The 12,800-nt window shown below is 40.6% G+C and overlaps 2 protein-coding genes across 7 annotated transcripts; both read left to right on the top strand.

Moving 5' to 3' along the window:
* Positions 1–336: 336 nt before the first annotated feature.
* LOC105025414 (ras association domain-containing protein 1) lies at positions 337–9,538 on the top strand. 5 transcript variants are annotated; one of them, XM_020044682.3, is made up of 7 exons: positions 337–422; positions 996–1,368; positions 3,524–3,651; positions 7,144–7,251; positions 7,439–7,727; positions 8,078–8,193; positions 8,290–9,538. In XM_020044682.3, the coding sequence occupies exons 2-7, from the start codon at positions 1,047–1,049 to the stop codon at positions 8,452–8,454; spliced, it is 1,128 nt and encodes a 375-aa protein (XP_019900241.3). In that variant the 5' UTR covers positions 337–422; positions 996–1,046; the 3' UTR covers positions 8,455–9,538. The 5 variants fall into 5 exon arrangements, with proteins under 5 accessions (XP_019900241.3, XP_019900242.1, XP_010894366.1 ...); XM_020044683.2 differs by lacking the exons at positions 337–422; positions 996–1,368 and adding an exon at positions 2,092–2,149; XM_010896064.4 differs by lacking the exons at positions 337–422; positions 996–1,368 and adding an exon at positions 2,532–2,620.
* A 244-nt stretch (positions 9,539–9,782) lies between these two features.
* Positions 9,783–11,651, top strand: tusc2a (tumor suppressor 2, mitochondrial calcium regulator a). Of its 2 annotated transcripts, none has more exons than XM_010896069.4 (4): positions 9,783–9,980; positions 10,483–10,731; positions 10,850–10,970; positions 11,078–11,651. In XM_010896069.4, the coding sequence occupies exons 2-4, from the start codon at positions 10,580–10,582 to the stop codon at positions 11,141–11,143; spliced, it is 339 nt and encodes a 112-aa protein (XP_010894371.1). In that variant the 5' UTR covers positions 9,783–9,980; positions 10,483–10,579; the 3' UTR covers positions 11,144–11,651. The 2 variants fall into 2 exon arrangements, with proteins under 2 accessions (XP_010894371.1, XP_010894372.1); XM_010896070.4 differs by lacking the exon at positions 9,783–9,980 and adding an exon at positions 10,020–10,121.
* The last annotated feature ends 1,149 nt before the right edge of the window (positions 11,652–12,800 follow it).

A 12,800-nucleotide genomic window follows, 5' to 3' on the forward strand; every position in this document is an offset into this window, starting at 1 on the left:
GTCACCGCTAAATCAAGTAGCCTAAATATGTAGTGTCCTATGTGGCGGTGAAGGGAGGGGGTGGGGGATTCACACGCTTGCCCCGCTCTTCAAGACTCAGAAGCACCCCCTATACGAAAAAAGTCCGGATGTGAAAATTATAGGCTGCTCTGAACTTTCTCTTCTTTCGTTTATGTTCGATTCTTGCTGTAACACATGTTAAGGTGTTCGAACTATCTGATGGGATGCTTACAGTAAACATTCTGCAAAAAATCTTGGTTTTGGTATTTCAGTTATGTAGCCGATGATAGCCTACATTGTTTCCAGTCGCAAAGCTGCACACCTCCGCTCCGTTATTCGTAATTACTTCTATGGAAACTTCGTAAAATTGAAGAACGTCGGAGACAAGGCATCGCCCGCTTTTTGGGTGGATGGCTGTTTTGGTGAGTTTAACCTATCATGTTATTTACTTGGTATTAACATAAAGAAAACCACTGAGCTTCTCGAAATGAATTATTCTGGATTCGTCCCATGCTTGTGTTCTAGGCTACCATCATGAATCCTCATCTGGGATGCTCAACATACAGCCGGCGTGCAGCTGATAGTTTTCTTGATATGTTCAAAGGATGGATGTTTGTGTTTTCGGCTATGTAATTGTATCTATTATGTAATTGCAGTTACATTTTAATTTCCTTAAAGTATCATTGTTTATAGCAAGGCTCCAAGAGAAAAAACTGTCCCGTTAGAAAAAATGTATTCGAAGTTGACAGTTGTATTATATTGGTGCAGATAATCGAGGAATTATTTTAATAGGAGAACTATATAGAGGATAGTTAATTTGTATGTAATTTGCTACAATACTCATTTTACAAAATAGTGACATAAATCTATAGCCTGGGAGGATTTCCACACAGTTACCAGCTAAAATAATACACTTAAAGTGAAGGCCCATGTCCTGTCCTTTAATATTTGATTGTATTTGATTAATAATATTGTGGGCATTGCCTTGATCACAGGTGTGAAGTGCGGCCCTCTGTGAAGAAGGAACCGAAGCAGTGACTGACATAATGTCTTGGGGCGAGTTTATTGAGCTACGTGATTTAAGGCTGCATGACCATGAACAGATCGAACTGACCAGCTGTGAGGTGCCTCGCTCACCACCTCGCTTGGAGCGGGCTAATGCCCTGCGTATCAGCCCGGGGAAGGTCCCAGAGCTACTCAGCCGAGTGGGAATCATTAGACTGCTGGGGGACAGCCTGGACTCTAGGCTCACAGATGAGAGGGGAGAGGGGCATGACTTTCAGCCCTGCAGCCATGCCCAGCCCACCTGGTGTGACCTGTGTGGAGACTTCATCTGGGGAGTGTACAAGCAGAGCCTGCGCTGTGCCAGTGAGTCTGCTTGCTGGGCATGATTTACATTCAGGGATGCACCAATCCGATACTGGCCAAAAATACGGGATCGAATATCGGCGACAACGATTTTATGTAATGAACTGATGCCACGAAACAGTTTGTATTAAGAAACGCTGTAATAACTTGTTTACGCCGGTCGACCGGAAACATGCGGGTTATGCCTAGTAAACTCAAATAGAACCACAATCATGTCTGGTATCACTCTACACTTGAAACAGACAGTTTCAAACTTTGCAAAGCATGTCTTTCAAGAGGTGACAGTAGAGAAGCTTAGGCTAGCTAATTAACCCATGCTAGTTAACGCCAGATAGCTAATTCAGCTAAAGCTAGTTAACGATAGGCTAATTGAAAAACGTCACTTCTCGAAATCCATTCAGATTCATCGCTGAATAGCAAGCCTATCTGGTGTTGTATTGTCTTTCCTTTGCCAGGTCACATGGAACTTCACAACTTTAAATATCACGATGTTTTTTTAAATTTATTTTTAATATCGATATCAAAAAACTGTATTCACTTTAAGGAAAGTATATAGCTTTAGCTTTCTAAATTTCCACAAATGCTTTTTTAGTTACATTTCAACGTATTCTAATAAGATTTTTTTAAAATGGGGTTTAAGTTTAACAATCTTAAAAAATATATTATAGGCCTATATGAAATTGAGAAAGTTGTTAATAAAACATTGTATGAAAAAAAGCAAATTTCAACAAAATCAAAATGGCGATATTGGATCAGTACTCTGTCTTGGCAGATACTCAAAGTTCAGTACCCAGTGGTATCGGTGCATCCCTACTTGTCATGTGTTAGTTAGAGGCATTAGACTGATATTTTTTTCTGCTTGAGTATTAGTCAGGATGATGATTACTTTACTGCGTTTGCAGCTACACTGCCTTTGCAGCTAACTAGGGCTACAAAAACATTATTACTGTGTCTGCGTAGGATGTATTTCTGTTCAGTTTTGTGATATGTGCCACGTTGTTTAGGTTTTAATCACTGTTTCTCGTAATGGTCTTAAGTGTTTATCTGTAGGCCTGAATTGGCGTTAATATGAGTATCTGCAAAGAGGGACCATTAAGGAGCAAAGGACCACAAAATACAAGACACCTGGTATCAGTCAGCAGCTGTATCTACAGTTTGTTCATGAACAGTGTTGAAATGTCCCTAGTGTTTTCCATTGTTACGCTATACCTTTGCTACAACTGGGCTGTTGTAGATGCTTTCCTCTTCTTGGGTAATTTCTCGCGTTTACACTATCCACTTCCTTTCCTGTGGCTGAAACTTGCCCTTTGTAATTAAGTGAAGATTAGATGAGCTCCACGGTTTGGCATGTCTTTTACTGTATTTCCTAGACTGTGTTATTTCCTGTGGAACTGTGCTCCATTCCTTGGGCAGTGAAATATTGTTTCTATTGACATAGCATTTTACTACCTGATGTATTCCTTGCTGTAGCACCCCCTTATTTCACTGCACATTTCTTTGGCCAGTGTAGGCATAGAATACAATGGTTTTTTTAAACACAGTGGATTCCAACTCCTACTGACAAATCTGTAAATATCAGGACAGGACATTGTTGCAAGTATTGACTCAGTGTGGTTTGTGAGACACTTGTTTATTACTCTGGACGGAAGATATCAGCAAAGTTATCTAAATAGAGCTATGCTGTAAGAGCCCTTGTGTAACAACTTACACCTGTAGTTGTCTCTGACACCTAAAATAGTGACCATTGTAAATCAGACACATAAGTCTTGCATTTCATTACAACATTTCACATAAATTATTTGTAGTCATGTTTTACTAATGGATATCTTGGGGGATACTATGTGCACGTCTTAAGCATTTGGAAATGGGTATGCTGGTTAAATCTCCTTTATAGTAATCACTATACAGTCTAGCAGTCCAACAGACCAAACTGAGTTCTAATAAGTCAGTGACAAGTTATCTTATAATGATTCAACTTGTAATAAGTCCATGTGGCCAGTGGAGGACAGCAGTCAATTTTAAATACCACATTTTTAAAAAACTGCAGGGATGACCCAAAGCTAAAACATATTTTTTTGTGCCAGTCATCTATTAGGTCTTAGTAACTACAACTTGTTCTGTTCTATAAGTCCTATTTTTCTTTCTTTTCTTACAGATTGCAGATTCACATGTCACTACAGATGTCGAGCTCTTATCCAGCTTGATTGCAGTTTGGATCGTAGCTCCATAGTTGAACAAACATGTGTTTTGGTCGAACACACCATAGAGACCGATACAAATGTGGTAAGAAATACATTAACTGATACAATGTCATTATGTGCGCTCTTCTCAACCTTTCGTTCTCTGGGAAGGTAATGTGGAATCTGTAGACTTGAGGCCACTTGGTGTCTACAGCCCCCCTCCCGGTTAGATCAGTTCCTTTGTCATAACCCTTATTTTGACGAAATTAGCCTTATTTCTTTGCCTATTTTCTTCTTTAAACTTTTCCTGTTCTTTTAAACCCCTAGGCCCGGTTATTGGTCATTCTTGTCCTGTTTTCACGGGAATCCTCTATGCTCATCTAAGCTATCATGTGAATTCTGTTCTCACGTTGAGGATAGGAGAAGTGCTATGATTTCATTCGAGCAGCCTAATTATTTCCCCTCCGCGCCCAATCATGTCCCGTTTCTCTGGTTTTGTGTATTTTCTAATTTTAACGGCCTGGGTGGGGCCTCTGTATGCCTGGGGCTGGTGGAAAGGCGGGGGCTGATACGCATCCTGTTCTCTGTGTGAGAAGCTGAAACGTGGCCATATCGTACAGGAAATAAGACAGAAACGCGCTTTTGAACAACATTCTCGGAGTTTACAGCGATAGGCCTTCTAGCTATACCAGCATTAGTATTACTTTGCAATCTGAGTTTCCAGTGTATTAACGCGGTATACACGTGTCTAATTAATTAAACGAACTCTTATCTGCTCTCAAATTAGATGCTACTTCACCAATTGTAGCGAGTATAAAGGATACATACATCTTCCAGTACGTCTGATTTTACAACATTGATCATGAAAGACGCAGTTATTAGTTCGGATAAAAGTCCGTCCTTCGAGAAGACGTGGGGAAGCTCCACCAGTAGCGGATACTGCAGTGGGGACTCGGATTCGGAGTTCGAGCAGTATTTCACTGCTCGTACATCGTTCATTCGCAAACCCAAGCAAGAGAAGGTGAGCGGAGAACATTTGTCAAGCACTTGAATGAGAGTATGAAAAAGTCGTTGACTTCCTTCGTGGGTCTTTATTATTATTCATGCAAAATACTATACTATACTGTTTGTAGCTTTCTTGATATTTGCAATGATTTGTTATTTACGAATAATGTTACTGTAAATAGGTAGGCCTAAGTCTATATATTTCAGCATTTCCCGAACTAGGGATTGCGATCATGAGAGACATTTTTAAAACTTTAAGAGAAAGAGAAACTGTAAAACTGTAACTGTAAAATCTTACAGAACCTAAATATTATTACATACCAGTAAAACAATCAACACGTTGACCAATTAAGTAAACACTGGTCATTAAATGTGTCGTAGTGGGGTCACTAGCCAAAACATTATGGGACTTCCTGGTCTATTTTACATAACATATTGACGAAAAATACAATCAGAAGTTTTCGAGGAACTGTCATGTCCTTTGGTTCTGAAATGTTTTTTGGGACCTAATGTACTTCTGGTATTATAATGATGAATACATTATAGGCCTAGCCTGTATTTCTCGTATGATGATGATGACTACAAAAGGCCCAGCCTATATTTCACATGATGATGATGATTACTACTAAAGGCCTAGCCTGTACTTGTCTTATTTTAATGACTGCCAAGCCTACACTGATGATGAGAACCTCTCAAGGGCTTAGTGACACACCTATAATCATCCTCAAGTTTCGCAAGAAACACTAGTCATGTACTGTTTTTCTTAGGAACATTTTAAATACAAATTACTTAATTCCCCATTGCTTCACACTCATACCTAAGCAAACACCAGAAAGCTGGCACACACAAGCCTGCATGCATATCGCTGGAGGTTGTATTCAGTGGACTATTACACATAATTGGAATTGCAAAGTTGTCTCACATGTCACTACTCATATTCCTATAGCATCTTGAATAATACATTAGATATTGCTGTAAGACACAGTACAGTAGATGTCAGTAACAACCCAGTAACATGACTAACGTCCTTAGTAGACTGATGTCTCTCATTTTGTGATTACCTGTTTACTAGTTAAAGAAGTAACTACTTAGTTAGCGGTGGCTAAACTCAATAATGACATTTAAAAAAACAAGCATGGACTAGTTTTTCCTGGCCCATGTGCTCTTTTCCAAGTGAGGTTCCATAAAGCTGTAAAATAGGGAAATTCTCCTTTAACTGCAGGACATGGATTCAGCAGCGTTGGAGTCTGTATTAGATTTCTGGTTATTAATCAGATTTTGCGCAGCTTGACATTGATTTATGTTGTTGTGGTGCTCCGTTAATTTGGGCCAGTTCATTTCTCCAAAGTGTAAACATCAGCTAACTGCTAATTTGGAAAATAATCTAGTTATGAATGACATGCCACCAATACCAATGAATTATGTGTTCACATGTTTTTCCAACTGAATTGCAGTTGTTTCTGTTGCAGAATGAGGGTTTGAGAATTTGTCCCAAAGGACCTATCATGTTAGGTGCCGATGTTGGCACGTGGCAAGGGGATTTATGAGTATTGATCCCCCTCAGCTACTGTCAACGCAACAATTTGAGGCTAGTTGGTTTCCTAATTGATACAGGAAGAGATGAGTGCTGTGCGTCACATGCCTTGGATGACATTCTTACACAGGAAGTGAGGAATGACCATAAGACCCAGAAAATGCATATGTGGTGATTAGAGTCTATGGGAGACTTAGAAATGTCTTGCAGTTGCTTGAGGCCAAATGTGCCTTGCTTAAAGATGACAGAGATTTTCTGAAGATAAGGCAGCTGACCCCAAAGGCTGTGCCTGTAAATCAGAGGATGGCTTTGTGTCCGACTAAGGGGGGGGGGGGGGGGGTAGGAGGCAGTTATTTTTAAATGAACACAGCTTTGAGGAATGCTTTCAGACATTACAAACAGCTGCATGTCCCCTAATGGCGCCTCCCTACAGAGAGAGGAGGAGTTGAGGAACTGGGATTGGTCAGCGCTGACATCATTGTTCTCCGTTGGGCTAAGGCTACGTTGACAGGAATTTGGGAATCTGATGCAACCACAGATGACTGAGAAAATAGTGAAGCTTACAGGAAGTTAGAGATGGGATGCATAGGCAGCTTGTCTCAAATATAATAGAAGTACTGAATTTTGTTTTTCTTAACTCTTTATCATAGGGATGCACTGATACCACTTTTTCTTTCTCAGTACAAAATCTGAGTACTGAACTTTGATTATCTGTCTACCTATTGTATGTCAAATTAACAACTTTCACAATATTTAACTCTATTGATTTTCATTAAACAGATTTTGTCCAAGCTTCCTTAATTACATTTTAGGGTCAATTTATTAATATGTTATACATCCTCAACTGTCCTCCTTGCTGTATCAATTTTCTTTCTTTTCATTATAGATTTTTGCCATCTATATTCCTACATTACCTATTTCTAACTCTACGCTGAAAACATTCAAGTTGGCCCTCTGCTGACACCTGGTGGTAAAATGAAAATAACATGGCTGCTTCAACAAACCCAGCCAATGAATGGATAATTTAAATATTGACCCTTCTCTCAATCTGGTCAGGATGAACAGGTCGAATCAGGGAAGCAGCAGGAGCTGTCAGTCGCAGAGATACAGCAGAAGGTCAAGGAGTACAATGCTCAAATCAACAGCAACCTGTTCATGAACCTAGTGAGTAGAAAGACATTGCTTTTATGCAATTCTATTTAGTATTTACACCCTAATCACACTAGTACCACTGTCTGTATTACTATGTTCTTTCACTTTTACAATATTCCGCAATCCAACATGGCGATAGTGTGGTTACGTGAATACACAGTGTGAGTGTGTATTATTGTGTGTTCATTGCATTCAACAGAACAAAGATGGCTCCTACACTGGCTTCATAAAGGTCCAGTTCAAGCTTGTACGGCCTGTGTCAGTTCCCCCACCAAGGAAGGGTACTGCAACACAGGATAGTGTGTGCAAGAAAAGTGGAGTGAAGCGTCGCACCTCTTTCTACCTGCCCAAGGATACTTCCAAACACCTACACATCAGCTCCCGCACACGCGCTCGAGAGGTCATCGAAGCTTTACTGAAGAAGTTCACCGTGGTGGACAACCCTGGCAAGTTTGCTTTGTTTGAGCGCACTGAGCGCCATGGCCAAGGTAAGCCTGTCTATGTTACCTGTTTTTTTTTGTGGCTGACATCACACTGATGAATACTAAGAGGGTTCTGGCATCACATTGATAGATACTAAGAGGACCCTAGAATCATAATGATAAATACTAAGAGGTCCTTGGTATCACAATAATGAATATTAAGAGTTACAAGGCATCACACTGATAAATACTAAGATGTTGCTGGTACCACATTGATAAATACTAAGAGGTCCCTGGTATCACATTGATGAATACTAAAGGTCCCTGGTATCACATTCATAGATAGTGTGTGTACAGTGCCATCATTTGATTGATTCCATTGTTTCTCTTTGTCTTTCTTTCTGTATTTCTCTCAGTGTTCCTGCGTAAGCTGTCAGATGAAGAGTGTCCCCTCCACCTGCGTCTGTGCGCTGGACCGAACGAGAAAACACTCAGTTTGGTATTGAAGGAGAATGAGACTGGAGAAGTCAACGTGAGTATTGAACTTTCAGTGGGTGTTCCATCTCAAACCACCATATGACGCTGTGCAGCACAAACCAATGCTTTTTTCTCCATCCTCTCCATTTAGTGGGATGCCTTCTCTATGCCAGAGCTAAAGAACTTTCTCCGCATGCTACAGCGTGAGGAGGAGGAGCATGTCAAGCAGATTATGCAGCGCTATGCTCTAGCACGCACCAGGATGCAGGAGGCCCAAGCTGCCACTTCTGCCTCTGGTGGTTCCACACCAGGCTGAGAAACACCAGACCTGTGGGATGACCTGCACACCTGGCTGACAACCATCAGAAGATGACCAGTCACTGCATCCAAAGATCCTAGTGAACACAACTCGACACCTCCCTCAAAGGAGGAGACTGAAAGAGCGAATGAGAGCGAGAGGGCAAGCACGTGTGAGTGTGAGAGAGATCAGAAGTGCCGTACACCTGGAGAGTCTGTTGTGCCTTTTTTTCTAGAGAGAGAATGAGAGTTGAGAGCGACTATGTGAAACTGTGGCTGATGAGACTGGCTTTGTTCAGTACGTCCTCATTATGGGGCCGCCGTTTGGCTATCCTGGGACAGCTGCCTGATTTGTAATGTTTATCACTTGTAGTTCTTGCTAGCAGTAGGGCCTATAGATAAACAATATTTCTAAGACATCAGTGTAAGGTTAAGCTTTTTGCTGCCAGTAACGCTGTTGTTAATGTGTAATGACAAATAAACTTGAATTTAGCCAAGTCATAAGGCCCTGCAGTAAGGTACCTATTAAACCTAAGGAAATGTTTGAACAAATTCAGGTTTTTTCTGCTTTAGTATTTTCAGACCCTATGCTAGTAACATTATCAAGTGATGGGCAATATCAGTCAGGTTTCCATTGGACTCCAAAGTCTCTGCCACATACCTTCTGCATATCCGTCCTGGGGTGGATGTTACTCTTTTTGCTGTCCCTTTATGAGACTGAATGGGTATACCCCATGTGTGGGGAGTACTGAGAATGTCAATTAAGATGAATTCCCAGGTCAATTTAATTGATTAAGGAATCATCCTGAAACTGAAACACTTTGAACTGGAAGCTAATGCTTTTTATGGAATGTTATGTTTGTATCGTTTTTTTCATGTTCTTTGTTGGATTCTCTTATTAAAGCAACCACAAACTGAGTGGTGTGCTTGTTCTTGACTATGCTCTTCAATTTCACATTCTCTGTTAAAAAAAAATTAAATAATAATGTGCACTGTTAAAAATAAATGTTTTTCACAAAATGGTTAAGTTGTATTGTTGTTGCGGTGGAGCGACATGTTGTGTCGACTAAATAAAGAAATGTACACGTGTAACATTAAACATGGAGGGTTTCTTGGTAGGAGTATTCCATTGGATGCATTATTTACCTTCAATGCTCTTCATAGGAACTATTCCTAACTTGGCAGTTACGACAATACACTTATTTTCTCTGTGGTAGTGTAAAGGTGTAATAAGAGAGGATGCTTGTTGATGGACAGAAAAACGCTTTGTCAAGCCAACAATCAAAGCCTTACATTCTGTAATCCTCTGGCTGCATTGTAGCTGACTCATGCGCAAGGTCAGCTGACTGTTAGACAGCGTCCGTTCTATCGTTAGACCAGACGTCACGTTAGTATGCTTGTTTTGGGACTGTAGATAGCTAGCTAACTAGGTATCTAATAACAACAGTGCATTTGATAAACACTACAGCACCCAAAACGAAGAATTCCATATGAGCACTGAATCCTGAGCAGTATTCACTTCGCTTATAGAAGGAATATGTTTCTGTGAGTGCTGTCAATATAAACCGCTAGCTAATTGAGCTAACGTCTGCTACTGAAGCTAGCTGGTTAGCTACGCAACTTAGCTGTCCAGCTAATGGTTTAACGTTAGTAAGCTAGCATAGCAAACAGACAGCGAACTACAAGGTTAGATAGCCAAATTTTAGCTAGCTTTGGTTGATAATGTTACCCGTTTAAATAGGTTTACTATAGCCTGAATTTATTTGTAACATTTGGATGACTCACGTTAACTAGCTAACTACTCTGTAGCTACTACTACGGCTAACTCCCGTTTAAACATTTCAATTTCGGGTAGTTAGCTAACGCGTTATATATAACATTTGAAAGCCAAGAAACTAGTTATCTATGTATGTGACTAACCTTTCTAGTTACATATTTAGCAATGTGGTCACATTGTGTAGCTTTAGTTACCGACGTTTGGTGTGTGTGGTTATATTAGAACCAGTTAAAGCTACAGTAATGTTAACTATGGCTCCCTTGTTTTCAGATCGAAAGCAGTAGAGAACTGACTGGTTTGCTGGCCGGGTGACATACTCGTTACCTAGGGCGTTTTCTGTCAAAGGGATAATGTCCCATCATTGAAGATGGGAGGCAGTGGATCCAAGGTGAAAGGTGCTTGGCCATTTGCTGGTTCAGGAGCTGGAGGTGATTCAGGCAGTGAGGGACAAGAAGACCAGGCTGTGGCCCGACTGAAAGGGACCAGAAAAGCAACTCCATTTATTTTCACAAGACGGAGGTAATATAGTGTCAAATGCAATGATATGTATGTGGTATGTATTCAATCTACAACATGGTAACTCCTTGTGAGCTAAACATTTGTCCGTTAACTAAATTTGTCCGTCTTGTGTTGATAGTTCTCTTTACTATGATGAGGATGGAGACTTGGCTCACGAATTCTATGAAGAGACTGTGGTGACAAAAAATGGCCGTAAGAGATCCAAGCTGAAGAGGATTCAGAAGAACCTCATACCTCAGGTGAGCTTATTTGAAGTAGACAATAACACTGTGTTTGAAAGGTTTGCCCTTTTATTTATTTTTATTTTTTAAGAGTTAATAGCACAAGTATTGTTGTTTGTTTGCAGGGAATTGTGAAGCTAAACCACCCCCGGATCCATGTAGATTTCCCTGTCATCCTCTGTGAGGTGTGAATCACACTGTACTGCTTTAACGTGAAAAAGACACATCACTCAGTCTGCTCCACACTACAACTGCTCGATCCTGAAATGTTTCTCAGAAGATTGACGGAGGACTGTCAACATTTCAAAGCTGTGGACAGACCACGGAGCTATGTTGCAGAAAGAAAGAAAGAAAGGGGAGGCAGAATTTATGTTTTTGTGAAAGATAGAGGATAGAATTAAAGTTCTGCCTTCTATGACATATGTAGAGAAGCGTCTGTTTGCATATATGCATTGTGTGTGAGTGTGAGTGTGTGTGTGTGTGTGTGTGTGTGTGAAAGGTAGCTCTAGGTAAGGCAACATACATTATATGAAGACCCACCGTGTATATGTTGACCTTGTTCATGTTGTAATATTATCTAAGTCTGCCTCTGTGATTGGAGCCCAGACCTGCACTAGTGAACTTTTAATGTGAATTCATTTAAAAAATCTGTCTGAGTTGGAAATACTTGAATAAAAGATTTACCAGGCTGAAACACTCCTTAGGCAACCCTTTTTTACCCTGTTTCACCACTGGGGCTCAATTGTCAGCGCATGGTGCTTGCAACTAGTATGGAAAAGTATGCATTCACTGTATTGTAAGTCAGGGTCAATAACAAAATCTGCTAAATTACAAAAATATGAATGTAACAGTGTGGTCACAATGACACAGTTTTTATAACTTGGATTTGTGTAATGACTACTCTGAAGCCTTTCTACGTAACTGTTCATCACTGTCCCATAAAGCTCTCACTGATGGATCTTACTTACAGATTTTACTTCAGTTTAGACCGCACTTATGGGTTTCAGTTTTGATTCTCAAGTTCCAGGGTCATTCATCTTTTGTGCCCTTTTTTGGGATGATGATGTTCTATTATGATGTGAATTAGATATCTTGTTGATCTAGAATCTCACTGACATTCAGAAAGTAAGGATGGTGAACATTTTCTAAAGGTTATCGAGTGCAGAGTCTCATGGTTGTGCTCTAATAGCATTGGTCTGGCTACAGGCAGTAACAGGCCTGTGGCCCCTGTAAGTGCATGGAATGTGGGTGGGTGTGGTTCAGGGTTAGAGGTCAGGGACTTTGATGTATTCTGCCCTTTGATGTTTTGCTTAACAACTTAATCTAAATACCAGTTTATTTGTGAATGAGTTAATGAGCGTGTTTGAGGGGAAAACTTTTTTTTTGTAAATAAAGCATTTTGTCACATGCTCTGCAATTTAAACGGTACCCTGTGTGGGTTACAGAGTACAGTCCTATGGTCCCTGGTTTCCTGACTGCGTATGATTGAGGTGACAGGGTGTGTGTTTCCAGTTCCCTACATTGTTATCACTTCCTGGTGGTGCCTGAAGCCTAATGATGTAATGTCCAGTTGTCAAGGGTCAGAGGGAAGCTCACAAGGAGGGAAACTGGGGTTGGATTCACACCCCAGCGAACAAAACACACAAGCAGGTGAGTCAGCAGGGCTTGGAGAACAAACAGCGGAACAGCATCCAGGATGAGGCCTCAATTCCAGGGTTTTTGTTCAATCATGTGCTTTTAGAACCAAAATATCACATGCTCCCTTTAGGCGTACATTTTGTTGGCTGTGTTTTTTAACTATTCATGCCAGCTTCCAACTGCAGCATAGTCTTGAGTGTATCCATGATC

Source organism: Esox lucius, chromosome 17 (genome assembly GCF_011004845.1).
Source record: "Esox lucius isolate fEsoLuc1 chromosome 17, fEsoLuc1.pri, whole genome shotgun sequence".
NCBI lineage: Eukaryota > Metazoa > Chordata > Actinopteri > Esociformes > Esocidae > Esox > Esox lucius.

Bases quoted from the DNA above. Each gene is read 5' to 3' on its own strand.
- LOC105025414 (XM_020044682.3), top strand. From the start codon at position 1,047: ATGTCTTGGGGCGAGTTTATTGAGCTACGTGATTTAAGGCTGCATGAC. The intron at 3,652-7,143 runs GTAAGAAATACA...CAATCTGGTCAG, and splicing joins TAGAGACCGATACAAATGTG to GATGAACAGGTCGAATCAGG. The intron at 7,728-8,077 runs GTAAGCCTGTCT...TATTTCTCTCAG, and splicing joins CACTGAGCGCCATGGCCAAG to TGTTCCTGCGTAAGCTGTCA.
- tusc2a (XM_010896069.4), top strand. From the start codon at position 10,580: ATGGGAGGCAGTGGATCCAAGGTGAAAGGTGCTTGGCCATTTGCTGGT. The intron at 10,732-10,849 runs GTAATATAGTGT...TTGTGTTGATAG, and splicing joins TTTATTTTCACAAGACGGAG to TTCTCTTTACTATGATGAGG. The intron at 10,971-11,077 runs GTGAGCTTATTT...GTTTGTTTGCAG, and splicing joins AGAAGAACCTCATACCTCAG to GGAATTGTGAAGCTAAACCA.